Consider the following 17,228-nt stretch of genomic DNA (forward strand, 5'->3'; position numbering starts at 1 on the left):
TCCAATTAATATCGTTATTACATACTCATACTTATATATATATATTTATTTATTTATTTATTATTTAAATTTTTATACCGCCCTTCTCCCGAAGGACTCAGGGCGGTTCACAGCCTGATAAAAAATACAAAATAATACAATATAAATACGATTAAAATATAATTAAAAAACTTATTAAATTGGCCACGGTTAAAATTTAGAATAAAACCCATTAAAAACCCATAAGTTTAAAAACTAACCCAGTCCAGCGCAGATGAATAGGTGAGTTTTAAGCTCGCGACGAAAGGTTCGGAGGTCCGGAAGTTGACGAAGTCCTGGGGGGAGTTCGTTCCAGAGGGCGGGAGCCCCCACAGAGAAGGCCCTTCCCCTGGGCGTCGCCAGACGACACTGTCGCGCCGACGGCACCCTGAGGAGTCCCTCTCTGTGAGAGCGCACGGGTCGGTGAGAGGGTAGCAGCAGGCGGTCCTGTAGATAGCCCGGCCCTATGCCATGGAGCTTTGAAGACACCACAGAAGCGCACCCGAAGGCCACAGCCAGTGCAGCCTCGCAGGATAGGTGTCACGGGAGCCACGAGGGCTCCCTCTATCACCCGCGCAGCTGCATTCTGACTAACTGAAGCCTCCGGATGCCCCTCAAGGGAGCCCCATGTAGAGAGCATTGCAGTAATCAGGCGTCACAAGGGCGTGAGTGACTGTGCATAAGGCATCCCGGTCTAGAAAGGGCGAGCTGGCGCACCAGGCGAACCTGGTGGAAAGCTCTCCTGGAGACGGCCGTCAGTGGTCTTCAAAGACAGCCGTTCATCAGGAGAACGCCCAAGTTGCGCACCCTCTCCATCGGGGCCAATGACTCGCCAACAGTCAGCCGTGGACTCAGCTGACTGTACCGGGATGCCGGCATCCACAGCCACTCCGTCTTGGAGGATTGAGCTTGAGCCTGTTTCTCCCCATCCAGACCCAGACGGCTTCCAGACACTGGGACAGCACTGATAGCTTCATTGGGGTGGCCGGTGTGGAAAAGTACAGCTGGGTGTCATCAGCGTAAAGCTGGTATCTCACACCGAAGCCACTGATGATCTCACCCAGCGGCTTCATGTAGATGTTGAACAGAAGAGGCGAATCGCCCTGCGGCACCCACAAGTGACGCCGCAGGTGACCTCTGCCCATCCCCGTCTGCGACGGTCGGAGATAGGAGAGAACCGCGATGGCGGTGCCTCTCACTCCCAATCCTCCAACCGCAGCAGGATACCATGGTCGATGGTATCGAAAGCCGCTGAGAGGTCTAATAGGACCAGGGCAGAGGAACAACCCCATCCCTGGCCCTCCAGAGATCATCCACCAACGACCAAAGCCGTCTCAGTGCTGTAACCGGGCGGAAGCCGGACTGGAACGGTCTAGATAGACAGTTTCCTCCAGGTGCAGGGGAAACTGATATGCCACCATACTTTCTACAACCTTCGCGCGGGCCAAGGTTGGAGAACGATAATTACCTAAAACAGCCGGGTCCAGGAAGGCTTCTTGAGGAGGGCCTCACCACCGCCTCTTTCAAGGCGGCCGGAAAGACTCCTCCAGCAAGGAAGCTCGTAATCCCTGAGCCAGCCTCGTGTCACCTCCTGAGTGGCCAGCACCAGCCAGGAGGGGCACGGGTCCAGTAAACACGTGGTGGCATTCAATCTACCCAGCAACCTGTCCATGTCCTCGGAGCCACAGGGTCAAACTCATCCCAAACAATATCACCAAGACCCTCAGACGCCCGTCCGAATCACCACAATTTTGGTCCAGACCATCCCGAGCTGAACGATTTTATCGTAGATAACGTTAAACTCCTCAGCACGTCCCCTGCATCGGGTCATCCCGCCCCCTGGTGAAGGAGGAGCGGTCACCAAACAGGGCAGCTGGGCGGTTATCTGCCGGCGCAATGAGGGAGGAGGCGTACCTCAGTGCCACTAGGTAGGTCCTAGTATAGGATCTAACTAGTGTCCGATCAGCCTCTGAACGGCTGGACCTCCAAGAGCTCTCAGGCATCTTCTCCCGCTTTCATCCCCTCAGCTCCTCGGAGAACCAAGGAGCCGGTTGGGATCTGCGCCGGGTCAGAGCTGCAGAGGCACGACACGGTCTAAAGCCCCAGCCGCAGCCCGTTCCCAGGCTGCGGCTAGTTCCTCTGCCGTGCCGTGAGCCAGACCCTCAGGGAATGGCCCAAGCTCCGTCCGGAACCTCTCTGGGTCCATCAGGCGCCTGGGACGGTACCAACGTAATGGTTCCGTCTCCCTGCGGTGTTGCAGTGGTCAGAAAGTCCAGGCGAAGGAGAGAGTGATCTGACCATGACAAAGGCTCTGTGACTATATCTCCCAAGTCCAGATCCTTCAACCACTGACCAGAGATAAAAATCAGGTCCAGTGTGCCTCCCCCGATGTGAGTAGGGCCATCCACTACTTGAGTCAGGTCCAGGCCGTCATGGAGGCCATGAACTCCCGAGCTACTGTCGATGACGAGCCAGCAGATGGTGTTAAAGTCCCCATGACTAAAAGTCTGGGGTCTCCACTGCCACCCCGGCAAGCACCTCCAGGAGCTCGGGCAGGCTGGCTGTCACGCAGCAAGGAGCCAGGTACGCCACCAGCAAGCCCATCTGACATCTATGACCCCACCTCACAAAGAGGGATTCACACCCGCAATCTGAGGTACCCCTCGGCTCTAGACTCTTTAATAACAACCCCCCCTACCCTGGGCCTCGGCTGATGGAATGCACGGAAACCCAGTGGGCACATCTCAACCAGGGCACGCCTTCAGTGCCCAACCAGGTCTCCGTAACGCCTATAATATCTGCACCCCTGAATCAGATCATGTATTAGGGGGCCTTATTGTACGGACCGCGTTGCATAACATCAGGCGAAGGCCCAGGCTCTGAGGGTCTTGACCATCCGGGAACGGGAGAAGTCAGGGGATCGGGCACGCGATCGCTGTATACATCGAACGCGTGACCCCTAAACCGATACGATCCCCTTCCGCCATATCTGCCCTCCCACTTACTGCAGATGGACTCACCTCACACAAAGGAACACACTCCCCCATAACCTCCGAACCCATTTGATACGCCACGAGCATGCGCTGGAACTGGCTACCCCATCACCCACCCTAACCTCCCACCCACGGTTTCCCTCCCCTTAAAATTTCCATTAAAACTAGTTTCCCCAGCACCCGCCCTACCCCTCCCACCCCTTAAAATCCTCACCCTTAAAATCCCCATTAAAACTCCCTTAAAAATCTACAAAACAATTAGTTAAAAATCCCTAAGTCTCCTGGATTTAGCATGCCAACTCTCTGGGTTCCAAAACCCATCCTCAAGGTGGGTGTATAGTGTGAGTCCAAACCAGAGAATCGTGGAAGTCTACAGAATGTTGACTGGAACTGGTTTCATGCCAAAGCGGTCAAGATGTCAACACAGGTAGCACTCTCAGGCTTGGGCTTGATAGACATGGTTATAGCTCCATAAGACATCTATGTTAAGCATGAATAACCAGCGATTGCTGACAGAAATGACCTTCCAATCAGTTAATCTCTCTGTCAGCCAGTCTAGCCAACCAATGATGTTTATCCAGAAAATGTATATATTGAAGTTATATGCTTATTTATACTTATAAATAAATAAATAAATAATATCAGATTCTTTCTCTGAAGTTGCATGACAAGACTCTTCACCTAGAATCTATATTATTCTGACTACCAGGTCTAAATCTGTATCAGCGTGGCCAGAAGCCTCTGCACTTTGAAATTCCTTTCAGATTTCTCAGGATACCAAATCAAGTTGTGACTTCAGCAAACTAGTTGAGACTTTGCTTGACTCAAGGAATGCCAAAAGCAGGTCCTTTATATAGGCTGTGGGGTGTGGCTCCATGACTCAGCATTTATCCAGGCCTGCCCCTCCCTTCCTTCTGCTGACGTCGCCTCTCAGATCTCCGGAAGCGAGCATCTTCCCACTTTGAATTGTTTTCTGCTGTTTGAGAAAGGGAGGGGTCAGAAGCAGTAGGCCTGAGCAATTCCAATCCGTGGCCAACCTCCCACGGCTGAGCCAAAGGAACACACGCCGCATCAGTGAGGTTTGTTTGTTCATTCCTGACATCCTGTCCGGGCATGGGGCCAGGGCCGGGGGCTAGAGGCATGACAGGCCGTTCATCTTCATTATCAGACTCAGAGTCTGATAGCAGACCTGGGATGAGACGGGAGGGGCCCGGCGGAGGAGAGGAGGGAGGACGAGGCACATCAAATCCCAAATTTATTCCTATTCATATACTGGTTCCCCCTCCAAAATCATTGTGAGAGGTGGTGAGAACAAACAGTCCTTAGAGGCTCTTCTTTGAGCAGCAACACATGGTGAAAAATTGGAATTTGAAAGGAACTTCCCTTCAGCAGTCCAAGAAGATTCTAACCTCCATTTGCACTCTGATACATGTGGCCTCAAGAGCTCTCAGGGAGAGTGCTAAGACCAGATGACTGCAAAGAAAATTGATCCTGCCAACCCTTCCGCCATCCAGTCAGAACTGATCCCTTCATAACTCAAACATCCTGCTAGAACCAATGAAGTTTCTTGGATATGAAGTGAAATTTTTTCTTCCTCAAGGAAAAAAAACCAGTCGTGTTTCCCTTTGAAAAAACACCTTTAAGGCTACCGTGACTGCTCTGCAACAGAAAATGTAGCACCAGAACTTCCATGTGTGCCAAGGATACTGTCCATGTTCCAACTAATCAGCCCAATCTTCCTCAAAGATAAAGATTTCTTTATTGGGTACATCGTATTGGCACACTTAAATGGAAAACCTACTCTAAATATTTCCGGTGTTTCAGTATAATTAAAATAGCAAATGATTCCCTCCCCAAGTGATACTGGTCACATTGTCCAATTAAATGAATTGGTGGGCTCCTATGGCACTACCATCCTTCTTCATCTGACACCTGTGGAGATGACCTTGGTTCCCAAGAGAAAGATCGGTGCTTTGTCTGGCAATGCATTACAATCTCTCTCTCTCCCCTTCCTCCGTCCCACCTCCAAGTGTGTGGCAACTGAGAAATGAGAAATGGCTCCTGCCAGGTTTGATTTGAATTGGACAGATATTGGATACACTAAATTCTGCATCTTTTGTATTATTTGGAACATTGTCAAAGGCAACAGATTGCATAAATTGTGCAGTATAGCATCCACTGTGGTATGGTCAGCTTCCGCTTCCGCTTCTAGATCAGATGGCATTCTGGTATTTCTCATTACTCCCCAGTAAACAATCGTAGGAGTGGAAATTAATATCAGACAGGGAAAAAAAATAGTTCCACACATGAAGGTTCAAATAATCTAATTTATTGCTTAAAGACTCTTCGTAGGAATATACTCAAACAATGGTCATCCTCTTCTAAAATGCAGTTAAGCTTACAAGAATCCCAAACTCAATACATTTTAAATTTAAAAGAAAACTAACAAATCCAAAGTTCATATACTATGATATTGTATTAATTATATGTTTTTCAAATGGAAACCAATTTTTCACTGTACTTATGTAATGCTTTATGAATTCATAGTATATAAACCATGAAATCTCACTGCAAATATTAGATTTCATTTGAGCGAATATCCAAAATATCCTAACAGAGAATAAGAAAACTAGATGACAAAAATCAAATTCAATGGATATGTTGAAAAGGAGAAAGCTTTAGGTTAAACAGTCTTGGAAAACGTTGAACATAAAGCAACATGAGCAAAGATTTTAGAATGGGCAATCATAATAAACCTTAATAACCATAAACATCCTACACAAATCTTTCTTTCACAGAAATAAAAATTTCTATGTTCCTATCACTTTTATGTTTCGTATAGATAATAGTCTTTATAGTCATTTTTTTCAACAATTTCTCTGAGAAAGAAAAATCGCAGGATGTATTAATTTCTCTTTGTGAGTTGGTCCCTGTGGTTGAGGTCAGGCCGCAAAAAAATGATGTAGCATTTTGGGAGGAATATGCATCCCAGTAATGCAGAGCTGGAGGCCAAGATGGAGAAGACCTCCACAGCTACCATGGCTTTGCCTTTTGTACTCAGATAGGCTGGAAAGAAGGAGATCCACACACTGCAAAAGGCCAACATGCTGAAGTTGATGAACTTGGCTTCATTAAAGCTGTCGGGTAATTTACGGGCAAGAAAAGCCACCATAAAGCTGGCAATGGCCAAGATACCCATGTAGCCCAAGACACAGTAGAAGAAGAAAGTTGAACCCTCATTGCACTGTAAAACCATTTGTTGAGACATTGAGTGCATGTCCAATTCAGGGAATGGGGGAGATGTCGACAACCAAATAATACAAATAAATACTTGGATGATGGAGCATGAAAGGACAATAGAAAAAGCCAATCTCTTCCCCACCCATTTCCTCATCTGCGATCCAGGTTTAGTGGCCATGAAAGCCACAACCACAGTGATGGTTTTGGCCAGTACACTAGAAATGGCCACTGAGAAAGTGACGCCAAACATTGATTGTTGGAGAAGGCAGGTCACTTTGCCAGGTTGGCTGAGGAAGAGTAAAGAGGAGAGGAAACAGAGCAGAAGAGAGACAAGCAGGGTGTAGGTGAGGGACCGGTTGTTAGCTTTGACGATGGGAGTATCCCTGTGCTTAATAAAAGTTCCAAGTATCCAAGATGTCAAGAAGAAGAAATAAAGAGCTGCTGAGGCTGAACCAATTCCTAAGGTTTCTTCAAAAGTTAGAAAAACCAGCAGTTTCAGGATACATCCTTTCTTTTCTTTATTTGGATAATGATCTTCTGGACATTCAAAGCAATCTTCCATATCTGGAAGGAAAATCACGGATATTTTTTTCATCTAGGCATTCCATATTATTGAGGGGTACTTAATGGTCTCTAAACTTCCTTGTTCTCTTGCAGATGTTCCATTACCCCAAACTAGATACCATCACAGTGTTAATAAAGAGTGCTGCTTGCTGTCAGTTTATATCCTGGTGTTTTAACATAACATAACATAACAACAGAGTTGGAAGGGACCTTGGAGGCCTTCTAGTCCAAACCCCTGCCCAGGCAGGAAACCCTACACCATCTCAGTCAGATGGTTATCCAACATTTTCTTAAAAATTTCCAGTGTTGGAGCATTCACAACTTCTGCAGGCAAGTCGTTCCACTTATTAATTGTTCTAACTGTCAGGAAATTTCTCCTTAGTTCTAAGTTGCTTCTTTCTTTGATCAGTTTCCACCCATTGCTTCTTGTTCTACCCTCAGGTGGTTTGGAGAACAGCCCGACTCCCTCTTCTTTGTGGCAACCCCTGAGATATTGGAACACAGCTATCATGTTTCCCCTAGTCCTTCTTTTTATTAAACTAGACATACCCAGTTCCTGCAACCGTTCTTCATATCTTTTAGCCTCCAGTCCCCTAATCATCTTTGTTGCTCTTCTCTGCACTCTTTCTAGAGTCTCAACATCTTTTTTACATCGTGGCGACCAAAACTGGATTCCATATTCCAAGTGTGGCCTTACCAAGTCATTATAAAGTGGTACTAACACTTCACGTGATCTTGATTCTATTCCTCTGTTTATGCAGCCCAGAACTGTGTTGGCTTTTTTAGCAGCTGCTGCACACTGCTGGCTCATATCTAAATGGTTATCAACTAGGACTCCAAGATCCCTCTCACAGGTACTACTATTGAGCAAGGTACCACATATACGGTATGGGTGCATTTTGTTTTTTTGGCCTAAATGTAGAACCTTACTTTTTTCACTGTTGAATTTCATTTTGTTAGAAAGCGCCCAATGTTCAAGTCTGTCAAGATCTTTCTGTAACTTGAGCCTATCTTCTGGAGTGTTGGCTATTCCTGCCAGCTTGGTGTCATCTGCAAATTTGATGAATTCCCCATCTATCCCCTCGTCCAAGTCATTGATGAAGATGTTAAAGAGTACTGGGCCTAAAACAGAGCCTTGGGGTACTCCACTGCATACTTCCCTCCATGTGGATGTAGTTCCGTTGAGGACTACACGTTGAGTGCGGTTGGTCAGCCAGTTACGAATCCATCTGGTGGTGGTGCTTTCTAACCCACATTTTTCTACTTTATCTAATAGTAGGTTATGGTCTACTTTATCAAATGCTTTACTGAAGTCCAAGTAAATTATATCGACAGCATTCCTTTGGTCTACTAATTTTGTCATTTTGTCAAAGAATGCGATAAGATTAGTCTGGCATGATCTGTTTTTGACAAACCCATGTTGGCTTTTGGTTATTACTTTGTTTGCTTCTAGGTGTTCGTTGATTCGTTTGCTTGATTATCTTTTCCAGAATCTTCCCCGGTATTGAGGTCAGGCTGATAGGTCTGTAGTTTCCTGGATCTGTTTTTTTTCCTTTTTTGAAGATGGGAACTACATCAGCTCTTTTCCAGTCCTCTGGCAGCTCCCCTGTGCTCCAGGATCTTTGAAAGATATAATTCAGTGGTTCTGAAATCACGTCTGCCGTTCCTTCAGAACCTTGGGGTGTAATCCATCCGGTCCTGGTGATTTGAACTCGTCTAGGGTAGACAGGTGTTCACTTACCATTTTCTTCCCTATTTTAACTTGTGTTTCTAATCTGTTTTTTGTAGTGCTGTTTTTGATAGGTTGGATTGTTTTTTCCTTTTGTGTAAAGACAGATGCAAAATATGAGTTAAGTAGATCTGCTTTCTCCCTGTTGCTTGTCATCTTCTTGCCACTTTCTCCCAGCAATGGCCAATTGTTTCCTTGACTTTTTTCTTGTTTTTAACATGTTGGAAGAAGCTTTTTTTGGTTATTTTTTACTTTTGTCGCTAGCCTTTGTTCATTGTGAGCCTTAGCTTTCCTCACTTCATCTTTACAGGCTCGGGCTATTTGCTGATATTCTGCCTTAGTTATTTGCCCCTCTTTCCACTTTTTATATTTGTCCTTTTTGTCTTTCAAATTGTCAGATAGTTCTTTAGGCATCCATGCTGGTTTCTTTTGAGATCTATTATTTGTCTTCTTCATTGGTATTGTGCTAGACTGCGCTTTTATAATCTCACTTTTCAAAATTTCCCAAGCTTCTTGAGTCGTTTTCCCCCTGAGGATTCTCATCCATTGAATCATTCTCAAGCTCTCTCTAAGTTTATTGAAATTAGCTCTCTTAAAGTCCAAGACTCTAGTTTGACTTTGTCTGTCTATGTGGATGGAGACAATCTAAGAAGGGTCTTTGGTTGAGCTGTTTACTGATGGCTCTTTGGCAGTTTCTTAATTGAGGTATTTTTTTACTTGATTGTTGGTCTGAAGTTAACCTTGGAGTTAATCTGTGCTGATCGGGGTGCTGATTACTGGTGGAGAGGTGCTGGAGTCTTTTTGTTCTCTTTTGGTCTGATTGACTGCCTCTTTTGCAAATTCTGTAGATGTTGTTAATGTCTATGTGTCTGTTGATGGCTGATTTTTCAGAGTGGAAGGTGTCTAGAAATTCCCTGGCATTTTGGGACTTGGCCTGGTCTAGGATTGTCCCATTTTCCCTTCATGTCTTCTGACTGCCAGTTGGTGTTTATGGATGCATTCAGCCAGTCTTCTGCCTGTTTGTCCTACCTAGCGGTTGTTTTAGTTCTTATATTGTATTTTTACACGACTCCTGTTTTTGTCTTCTGGGGTTGCTCTGTCTTTTGGTTTGCTTAGATTGTTTTCAAGGGCTTTAATTGGTTTGTGTACTACACTGATTCTATGTGGTTGTATAGTCTGTTTGTTGCTTTGGAGATCTTCTTGATGTAATGCAGTGTAATTCTTTTTATAGTTTGTGTTGGATGTGCTATATTGGGTTGAGTGGTCAGCGACTTTTTGATAAAGGTGTGTGTTTATACATTTTGTTGGAATGTGTTGCCCCATTTCCTTTTTCTTTTTTTCTGGATTGTGGAAGCATGTTTGGACTAATTTAAATAAAGTCCTTATACTAGATAATCAGACAAATGACAGCAAACAGCACTCCTTTCTAACACAGATGATGCTACCTAGTTAGGCTAATGAAACATCTGCAAGAAAACAGGCAAGCTTAGAGAGTACCAAGAACTCCCCATTTCAACCCTGAGCTGCAAATATTCTCCTTTCTTGGTATTCCATATTATTGAAAAATCATCTTATTAATTTTATGCATCCAAGTAAGTGATTAAAGTTTGCTTAAATCTAATGAATTTTGGTAGAATTCCTACCCTACCGTTTTGATTTGAAATCTTCCCTTCAGGGCATGGAACACAGTCATAGCAGCAGAACTGATCCCCCTCAATCCTTTTCTTCCAGGATCCAGGGAAACAGGGGTCATTGCATCGAGAAAGTGGAGGAACCTGGTGATAAGATAAAAGGTTCTGAAATCGGTGATATTTAACAGAGTTCATAATTTTTCTCCTTTATGGAAGGAAATTATTTTCTATTTATCAAAGGATAGATAAAAAAGATGTAGGCATTTTAAAAAGTAGAATGATATACAATGATATACAAAATTTACTTTTTAAAGGACAGATTGAGCTAATAATAACATTTGGTGACAATCTCATGGAAAAGAATACGGAATTTATTCATTTCATCCACAACTTAAAAAGATGTATAAACCGCAATGATGTAGAAAAGGTCTTGTTTGAAGAAGAAGGAGAGCAAATAATTGCACAGGGTGACAATCTCATGGAAACATGGCCTCTCCTGTGATTTCAAATGGAAATGGAAAGCAAATATACAAAGATGGCTTTTGCACTGTGATATCATTTTGTCAATTTGATGAGCGCTGGATCATCAGCAATATTTGAAAAGAATGTGCCACTCTTTATTCTAAAAAGCCAGAAATCAGATTTCTAAAGGGATTATGTTCAATATCAGAACATAATGGATTAAGCATTTTTGATACAATAATTCTTAAATAAATAATTTTTAAAATAACCGAAACCTGGTTAAAATTTGGGTTCCAGAAAATCACAGCTTCATCAATGAATAATTCCTTCCCTATTGGAGCCTCTAAATCCAGCTTTCCAACTCTAACTCTCTGAAAAGATCTGTTTGGAAAAGTGATCAAGTTGGTGATGTCAAATCCACCTGTTGCTTCCCCTTTCTCATTCAGGAACACTCTCTCCCCAGCTGAGTTGTTGAAAGAAATGCCTTGAAGAAATGGATGGAGCTACTTGAAAGAGAAGAGATATACAGTTGAAAGCAATATAGTAGAGAAGAGAACAACATATTCAAGTTTCATTCACTCATTCTTCATATTCCAATAACTATTATTAAATATGTATGCTTAGAAATTTGATCATCAGTATTGCATAGGAATCTAAATGTCCACTCCATTATTTATTTGATATTATTTTAAGGAAAGGTAGGAATAAACTGAAGAACAATGAAAACAGGCTTTTGGAATTACATCATGTCCTTCCATTATGTTTTATGTCCACTACTTAAACAACTATTTCAAAATAAATCATATCTAATCTTTCTTCACTGGTACAAGGCTATTTGACAGTCAGATTAATTTCTTTTAGCCAAATTTTAGAATCTGAGACTTAAGCATTCTTTGATAGATAAATCAGAAGCAGAGACTATTGCAGACATAGAATTGTTTCAAACTATGTAAGCCACATCTAAGAAGGACCCCACTTCATTCCCCTAAATTCTGATACAGACAGAAAGCTCAGCTTGTCACTCATGAAAAAGTCATGAACCACACAAAACACCTTGTATAATTGATTATTTTTTGGAAGAGACAATGAAACATAAAGTAAATTATCATTTTAACTAACTCTTATTGTGCAATCTATGGTGATTTATTAAATAACTCCTATTGGTACCCAAATCATGATTTGTATAGCAGCTTCTGGGTGATCAGAATAGAAGAATACCTGAATAACAACATAAGAACAGGAACCGGTTCTTCTGTATCTGTTTTATACAACACAACAGAGTTGGAAGGGACTTTGAAGGTCTTCTAGTACATCACCCTGCTCAAGGAGAAGATCCTACAACAATTTAGACAAATGATTCTCCAATAACTTCATTAAAATGTCAAGTTATATATCCCCCAAGATTTTTGAAGGCACATTTTTGCATTAATTCATTGTTCTATCAATTAATTCTTAGCTATTTCTATGTTTTTCTCATTCTTAAGTTGATTCTACATGAAGAAAATATTAAGGCTTTCTGGAATGGGTTCAGAACCTAATTCTACATCAAACTGCTCACTGAAATAAAAGAAGAGTCCAATTCAAAGAGAATACCTGCCAAGCCTGCAGATTTGGAAGATCAGTCTTTTTACCCATCATAGTTTTCTTCCTATTGAACCCCAATATGTGTAGAGCCTGCAAAGCATGAGCCACAGCATAAACAGCATTGTAGACACTGTAACTTTGGCCAGTCATTTCCATTTCAAATATAGGAGCAGGAAGATCCTCCAGCTTCATCTCCCCAGTGCATTTCCTACTGTGTATATCTGGTAACTCTGCTTTTGGAAATGAACAATCAAATGCTTGTTCCCAAAAATCCTGTCGAAACCCATCACTGTAGCCTGAAAAAGGATTTATTGTCTGAAGAAACTCCTTGAAACCTACAACTGCTGTTGAATGAACAGTGAAGGAAATAGCCCCATGGAATATCTTCAGATCCAACATGATTTGAGTGCCTGCTAATACAAAATCAATCTGTGCAGTCATGATCCACACCTTTCTTAATAATGCACTTTCCTTACTTTCAGGATCTACCACAAATGTTATAAATCTTAGCCGTGTAATTATCCAGGCTTCTCCATAGACAAGAAACACATTGGCTTTACTATTCCTCATATTAAGAGAAGTGATGGAGATCGTTTGAGAAAGGTCTGAGAATCTTTCCAAGTGGAGTTGTTGAGGAAGCCTTACTATAAAGGCCGAGCAGATTCCATTCTGTGAAAGTAAGGGCTGCATTTTCTGTAAGAAATTTTCTCCATTGTTGTTATCAAAACAAAATATCCCAATCCACGTCCACTTGAAATGATGAAGAAGTTGGATGATCCCGATGTACTGATGATCCTCTTTGGGGACCATGAAATAAAGTGAAGAGAGCTTACTGGTCTGAAATAACTCTTGGGCTAATGAGCCATATGTCAGCTGAAAGAAAATCCAGTAGTATTCTTTAGAGTCTTTAGATTAAATTTAATTTTCCTATCTTGTTTTCAAAAATAATATATCTTCCCTAGCATTCTTTTAGGAACATAGGAAGAAATTTCTTGGAGTAGAGGACCTCCAATGTTCCTTCTAATTCTGTTCTTCTTAGGATGTTCTCCTTGTGTGAAAATATTTATTTTATTTTATTTTTTTAAATAATTTTTATTTCCCTTTTCCAACATCATATTTATGTACAAACGATTATCCATCATTAATCATTAATTTTATTTATTACTGATTCAGGCCTGCCCGACTGCCACTTCCTTTCTTCACAACCTCCCTCTCTACCCTCTACTACTTTCCGATTCTTCATCTCCTTCACTTTACTACTTCTTCTCCTCCTTCTCCACTCCTCCCTTCTTCCACCCTATCTAACCTTCTTATTCCCCTCCTCCTTCTCAACTCTTTCCTACCTACTTTCTTCCCTCCTTCTATCCCTCTCTCCTTTTCTTTCTGAAATGGCAGTCGGGCAGCCCCAATATCATTTTAAATTTTAATTTCATATCTTCAAACATTACTGTACATTAATAATCAATCCATGTATCATTTCCCTTCCCCCCTCCCCTCCCCGGACTTCCCAGAGCAAATACCAGGTATTATGACCAACAATCACAAGCTAAAGTATACAAAATATACATAACCTCCCACCCTCAAAAATTTAAAACTGTAAATCCTCTCACAATAAAAATAAAGAGATAGGAAAGAATAATAAAAAAGAAAAGAAGCAGTACCAACTTCACATATTACTTCTTCTTAAAATCCATTTTTAAAATTAATCCATCTTCTCAAATTCAAATTTTTTCCACTTGAATATTCCTTCAAATTTCATAAGTCCATTTCTTAAATTGCAGTCCATCTTCTCGAACTCAAATTTTCATCACATATATTTCTTCAATTGCCATAACATTTAATGTCCATTCTTCTTACAGTCCATTTTAAAAATTAGTCCATCTCCTAAAATTCAAATTCTTTTCCCCCACTTGTATATTCCTTCAAATTTCAGTCCAATTCTTAAATTACAATCCAGCTTCTCAAACTCAAATTCTCATCACTTATATATTTCTTCAATTGTCATAACATTTAATGTCCGATCTTCCAATACTACTCCATCAATCAAATATCATTTCGAATAAAGTCTCTCAAATACAATATTTCCAGCTTAACTTCATAACTTTTACTGTCTATAAACATATCAATTAAAACAAATAATCATTTAAACTACATCCACAATATAACAGTAAACAGTTAAAATCATTACACCCACAACATTATCTAAATTCATAAATTTTACTTTCCATCCTTCATAATTAAATAATATCATCCCATAGGTTTATACCATACAAATAACAAATAACAAAAATCCTATAGTTTATATCCTAAACAAATCAATTCCAAAAATTAACCATAATCATCATATTCACATCTTAAACATTCCTCCCCTCTCCTATTCTATTTTCCATCGTTTCCAAACCAGTTAACTTAGCATCTAACAACGAAGGATTCCCACTCTTTAAAACATTAATATAGAAATGTCTTGCTTTCATAACTGAATTAAGAAAATACTTTCTACCTCTAAAATTCACTGACAAATCCATTGGAACTTCCCATCTAAAATATATCTGATGTTTCTTAAACTCATCCACTAAAAAAGCAAATTCTCTTCTCTTTCTTAACATTTTAGGAGGAATTTCCTTCATCATTTTTATATCTTGTTCCAATATTTAAAATTTATTTTTATAAAAAGCTTGCAAAATTTCACACCTAATCTTTTTAGTTGTAAAATAAATAACCACATCCCTCGGTACTCTATTTTGTCTTGCCCACCAAGAATTAACATGATAAATTCTTTCAATATTAATCTCAAAGTCTTCTGGCTCCACACCCTTTATCTGAGCACAGGCTTGCGTAAAAATCTCTTTTAAATTTTCCTTCCTACTTTGCTTCAACCCCCTCACCCTTATAGCATATTCCATCAATCTATATTGTAATATTACACTTTCTTCATCTGCCCTATCTACCTTTGCCTGTATATCTTCCATCTTATTATCTAAGTTCCAGTTGTTTTGATTCTTTTGAATTTCCTCTATTTTCCTTTGCAACTCTAAATTAGCTTTATTGATTTCTTCAAGATTATCTTCCATCTGAATACAAGAGCTTAATATTTGTGCAATTGAGCTCTGGAGAGAAGAGGTGATGGAGAAATTTAGGAGGGAAGGTTTGAGGCCCCCCCTCCTTCTGGGGAACAGTGGTGGCGTCCAGCTTCCGCCTTCACTATGAGAATTTTGATGACATCACTTCCCTTCGGCTTCCTGGTTGACTAACTGTACTCTGGACCTGCTGTTCCTGTGAGTGCCCCCTGGTGGATCCGGAGGAAATTACAAGGATACTGTGCCTGCCTGAGGATTTTGTATTTTTTTTTTCCCCTTAATGGCAAAAGGTCAGAGACCAACTGCTGGAGAGATGGAGAGAATTTTGGAAAAGTTATCTAATATGGACAAGAAATTGGATGAAATAAGAGCAGAAATTGTGACTATCCAAAAGGATTTAAAGGATACTCAACAAGCTTCAGCAGAAAACAAGCAGAAAGTGGATGGTTTGCAGGGTGAGATGCGGGCAGTGCAGAAAAGAGAGGAGACGACAGGCAATGCTGTGCTTGACCACAGATGGATAAAATGTCTTATTTCCTTAGGTTTCAAAATTTGGAAGAAGTGGACCAAGAAGACTTGAGAGATGTTGTGACTAAATTGTTGGGAGAATTTCTTGGGAGAGGTGTTGATTTCATGAATTGGGATGTGGATCGAGTTTATAGAGTTAATTCGCAATATGCACGCATTTATGCAGTTCCCAGAGAGGTTCATGTCAAATTTGTGAGAAGAGAGACGAGATGAAATTCTTAGAAAACATAGGAGTGGGGCACTGATTTACAGGGCAGGGAGATAGCCATTCTGAGGCAGATTCCCAGACAGGTACGTGAAAAAGAAAGAAATATTATTTTTGTCAAGCAAATTGTACCAGAAGGAGTGGGCTTCAGATGTCTGATGCCAGAGGGATTGATGATTTTCCGGAGGGCATTACGAAAAAATCAGTACAATTATGGAGGCTACGGCCTATGTGGAGGAACACAAAGCCTCCTGGAATCAGATGATCCAGGAATTGAAGAAGGAGGTTATAGATCATGGGCGAGGGCTGCCGCTGTTGCCCCTGGAGTTGGGTCAGGCTGAACCCAGAGTTCTGAGATCCAAAACTAGGAAGTGATAAAGATATTTGGGATTGTGTTGGTTTTCCTTATTCTCTTTTGTACGATATTCTGTTTATTCTTGACTCTTCTTTATTACGTTTTTAAAATTTGTAAATTTAGCTACTTCGTGTCACCTGCTTGCCATATGGCTGTTGTATGTGTTAAAAAATTTGAGTAAAATTCTTATTTTAGATAAGAAAACTGAAAATTTACCATACCTGATATGTATTTGTATAAACCTTTTTTGACTAATAAAAACTTTTTGAATAAAAAAAAAAATATTTGTGCAATTGCATCCTTTACCATTTTCATTTCCCTCTTCTGCTCTTCCACCACTTCCTTAAAATCCAACATCTCTTTCTCTATTTCATCAAATTTTTGATCTATTTCTGAAAAACGACTCTCCAAAAACTCCTGTAAAGAATTTTTAATTCCTTTTTGATTTCTTCTTTTAATTTTTGAATCTGAACTGAAGAAATTTCAAAATTTTTAGTGACTTTTGGTATTATTTGCTTAAAAGCCATTCTTTTTTTAAATGTAACCTAATAACGGACAAAAAAAGTTAAAAAAAAAAATTCAAAAAACTTTTCTTCTAAATCACTATAATCCCAAAGAAGAAGAAAAAATATAAATCATAAAATTCTCATTTCTTCCATTTAGTCAGTATCTTCCTATATATCTTCTAGTACACTAGCTGTTAATAAGAATTTCTTTAACTTTTCTTCCAGTACACATTCCACAAAACGCCATTTGCTTTCTTCTCTCCTATCTTCACAACAAATATATCCTCAGGGGCTTGCAGTCTTCTTACAAACAAATGCTAGAACTCCAGTTTCTGC

General features: G+C 40.8%; 1 protein-coding gene across 1 annotated transcript; it reads right to left on the reverse strand.

Annotated features, from left to right (window-relative positions):
* Positions 1 to 5,916: 5,916 nt before the first annotated feature.
* Positions 5,917 to 13,031, reverse strand: LOC131197066 (vomeronasal type-2 receptor 26-like). Its single transcript, XM_058180683.1, has 4 exons — positions 12,231 to 13,031; positions 10,913 to 11,140; positions 10,193 to 10,319; positions 5,917 to 6,815 (listed from the first exon to the last, which is right to left on the reverse strand). The coding sequence occupies exons 1-4, from the start codon at positions 13,029 to 13,031 to the stop codon at positions 5,917 to 5,919; spliced, it is 2,055 nt and encodes a 684-aa protein (XP_058036666.1).
* Positions 13,032 to 17,228: the final 4,197 nt, after the last annotated feature.

The sequence above is a fragment of the Ahaetulla prasina genome, chromosome 4 (genome assembly GCF_028640845.1).
Source record: "Ahaetulla prasina isolate Xishuangbanna chromosome 4, ASM2864084v1, whole genome shotgun sequence".
Classification (NCBI taxonomy): domain Eukaryota; kingdom Metazoa; phylum Chordata; class Lepidosauria; order Squamata; family Colubridae; genus Ahaetulla; species Ahaetulla prasina.

Coding starts and splice junctions, on each gene's coding strand:
- LOC131197066 (XM_058180683.1), bottom strand. CDS start 13,031: ATGGTCCCCAAAGAGGATCATCAGTACATCGGGATCATCCAACTTCTT. Junction 11,141..12,230: donor CAAATCTGCAGGCTTGGCAG/GTATTCTCTTTG, acceptor TCTTTCAAGTAG/CTCCATCCATTTCTTCAAGG. Junction 10,320..10,912: donor GGAACCCAAATTTTAACCAG/GTTTCGGTTATT, acceptor TCTTATCACCAG/GTTCCTCCACTTTCTCGATG.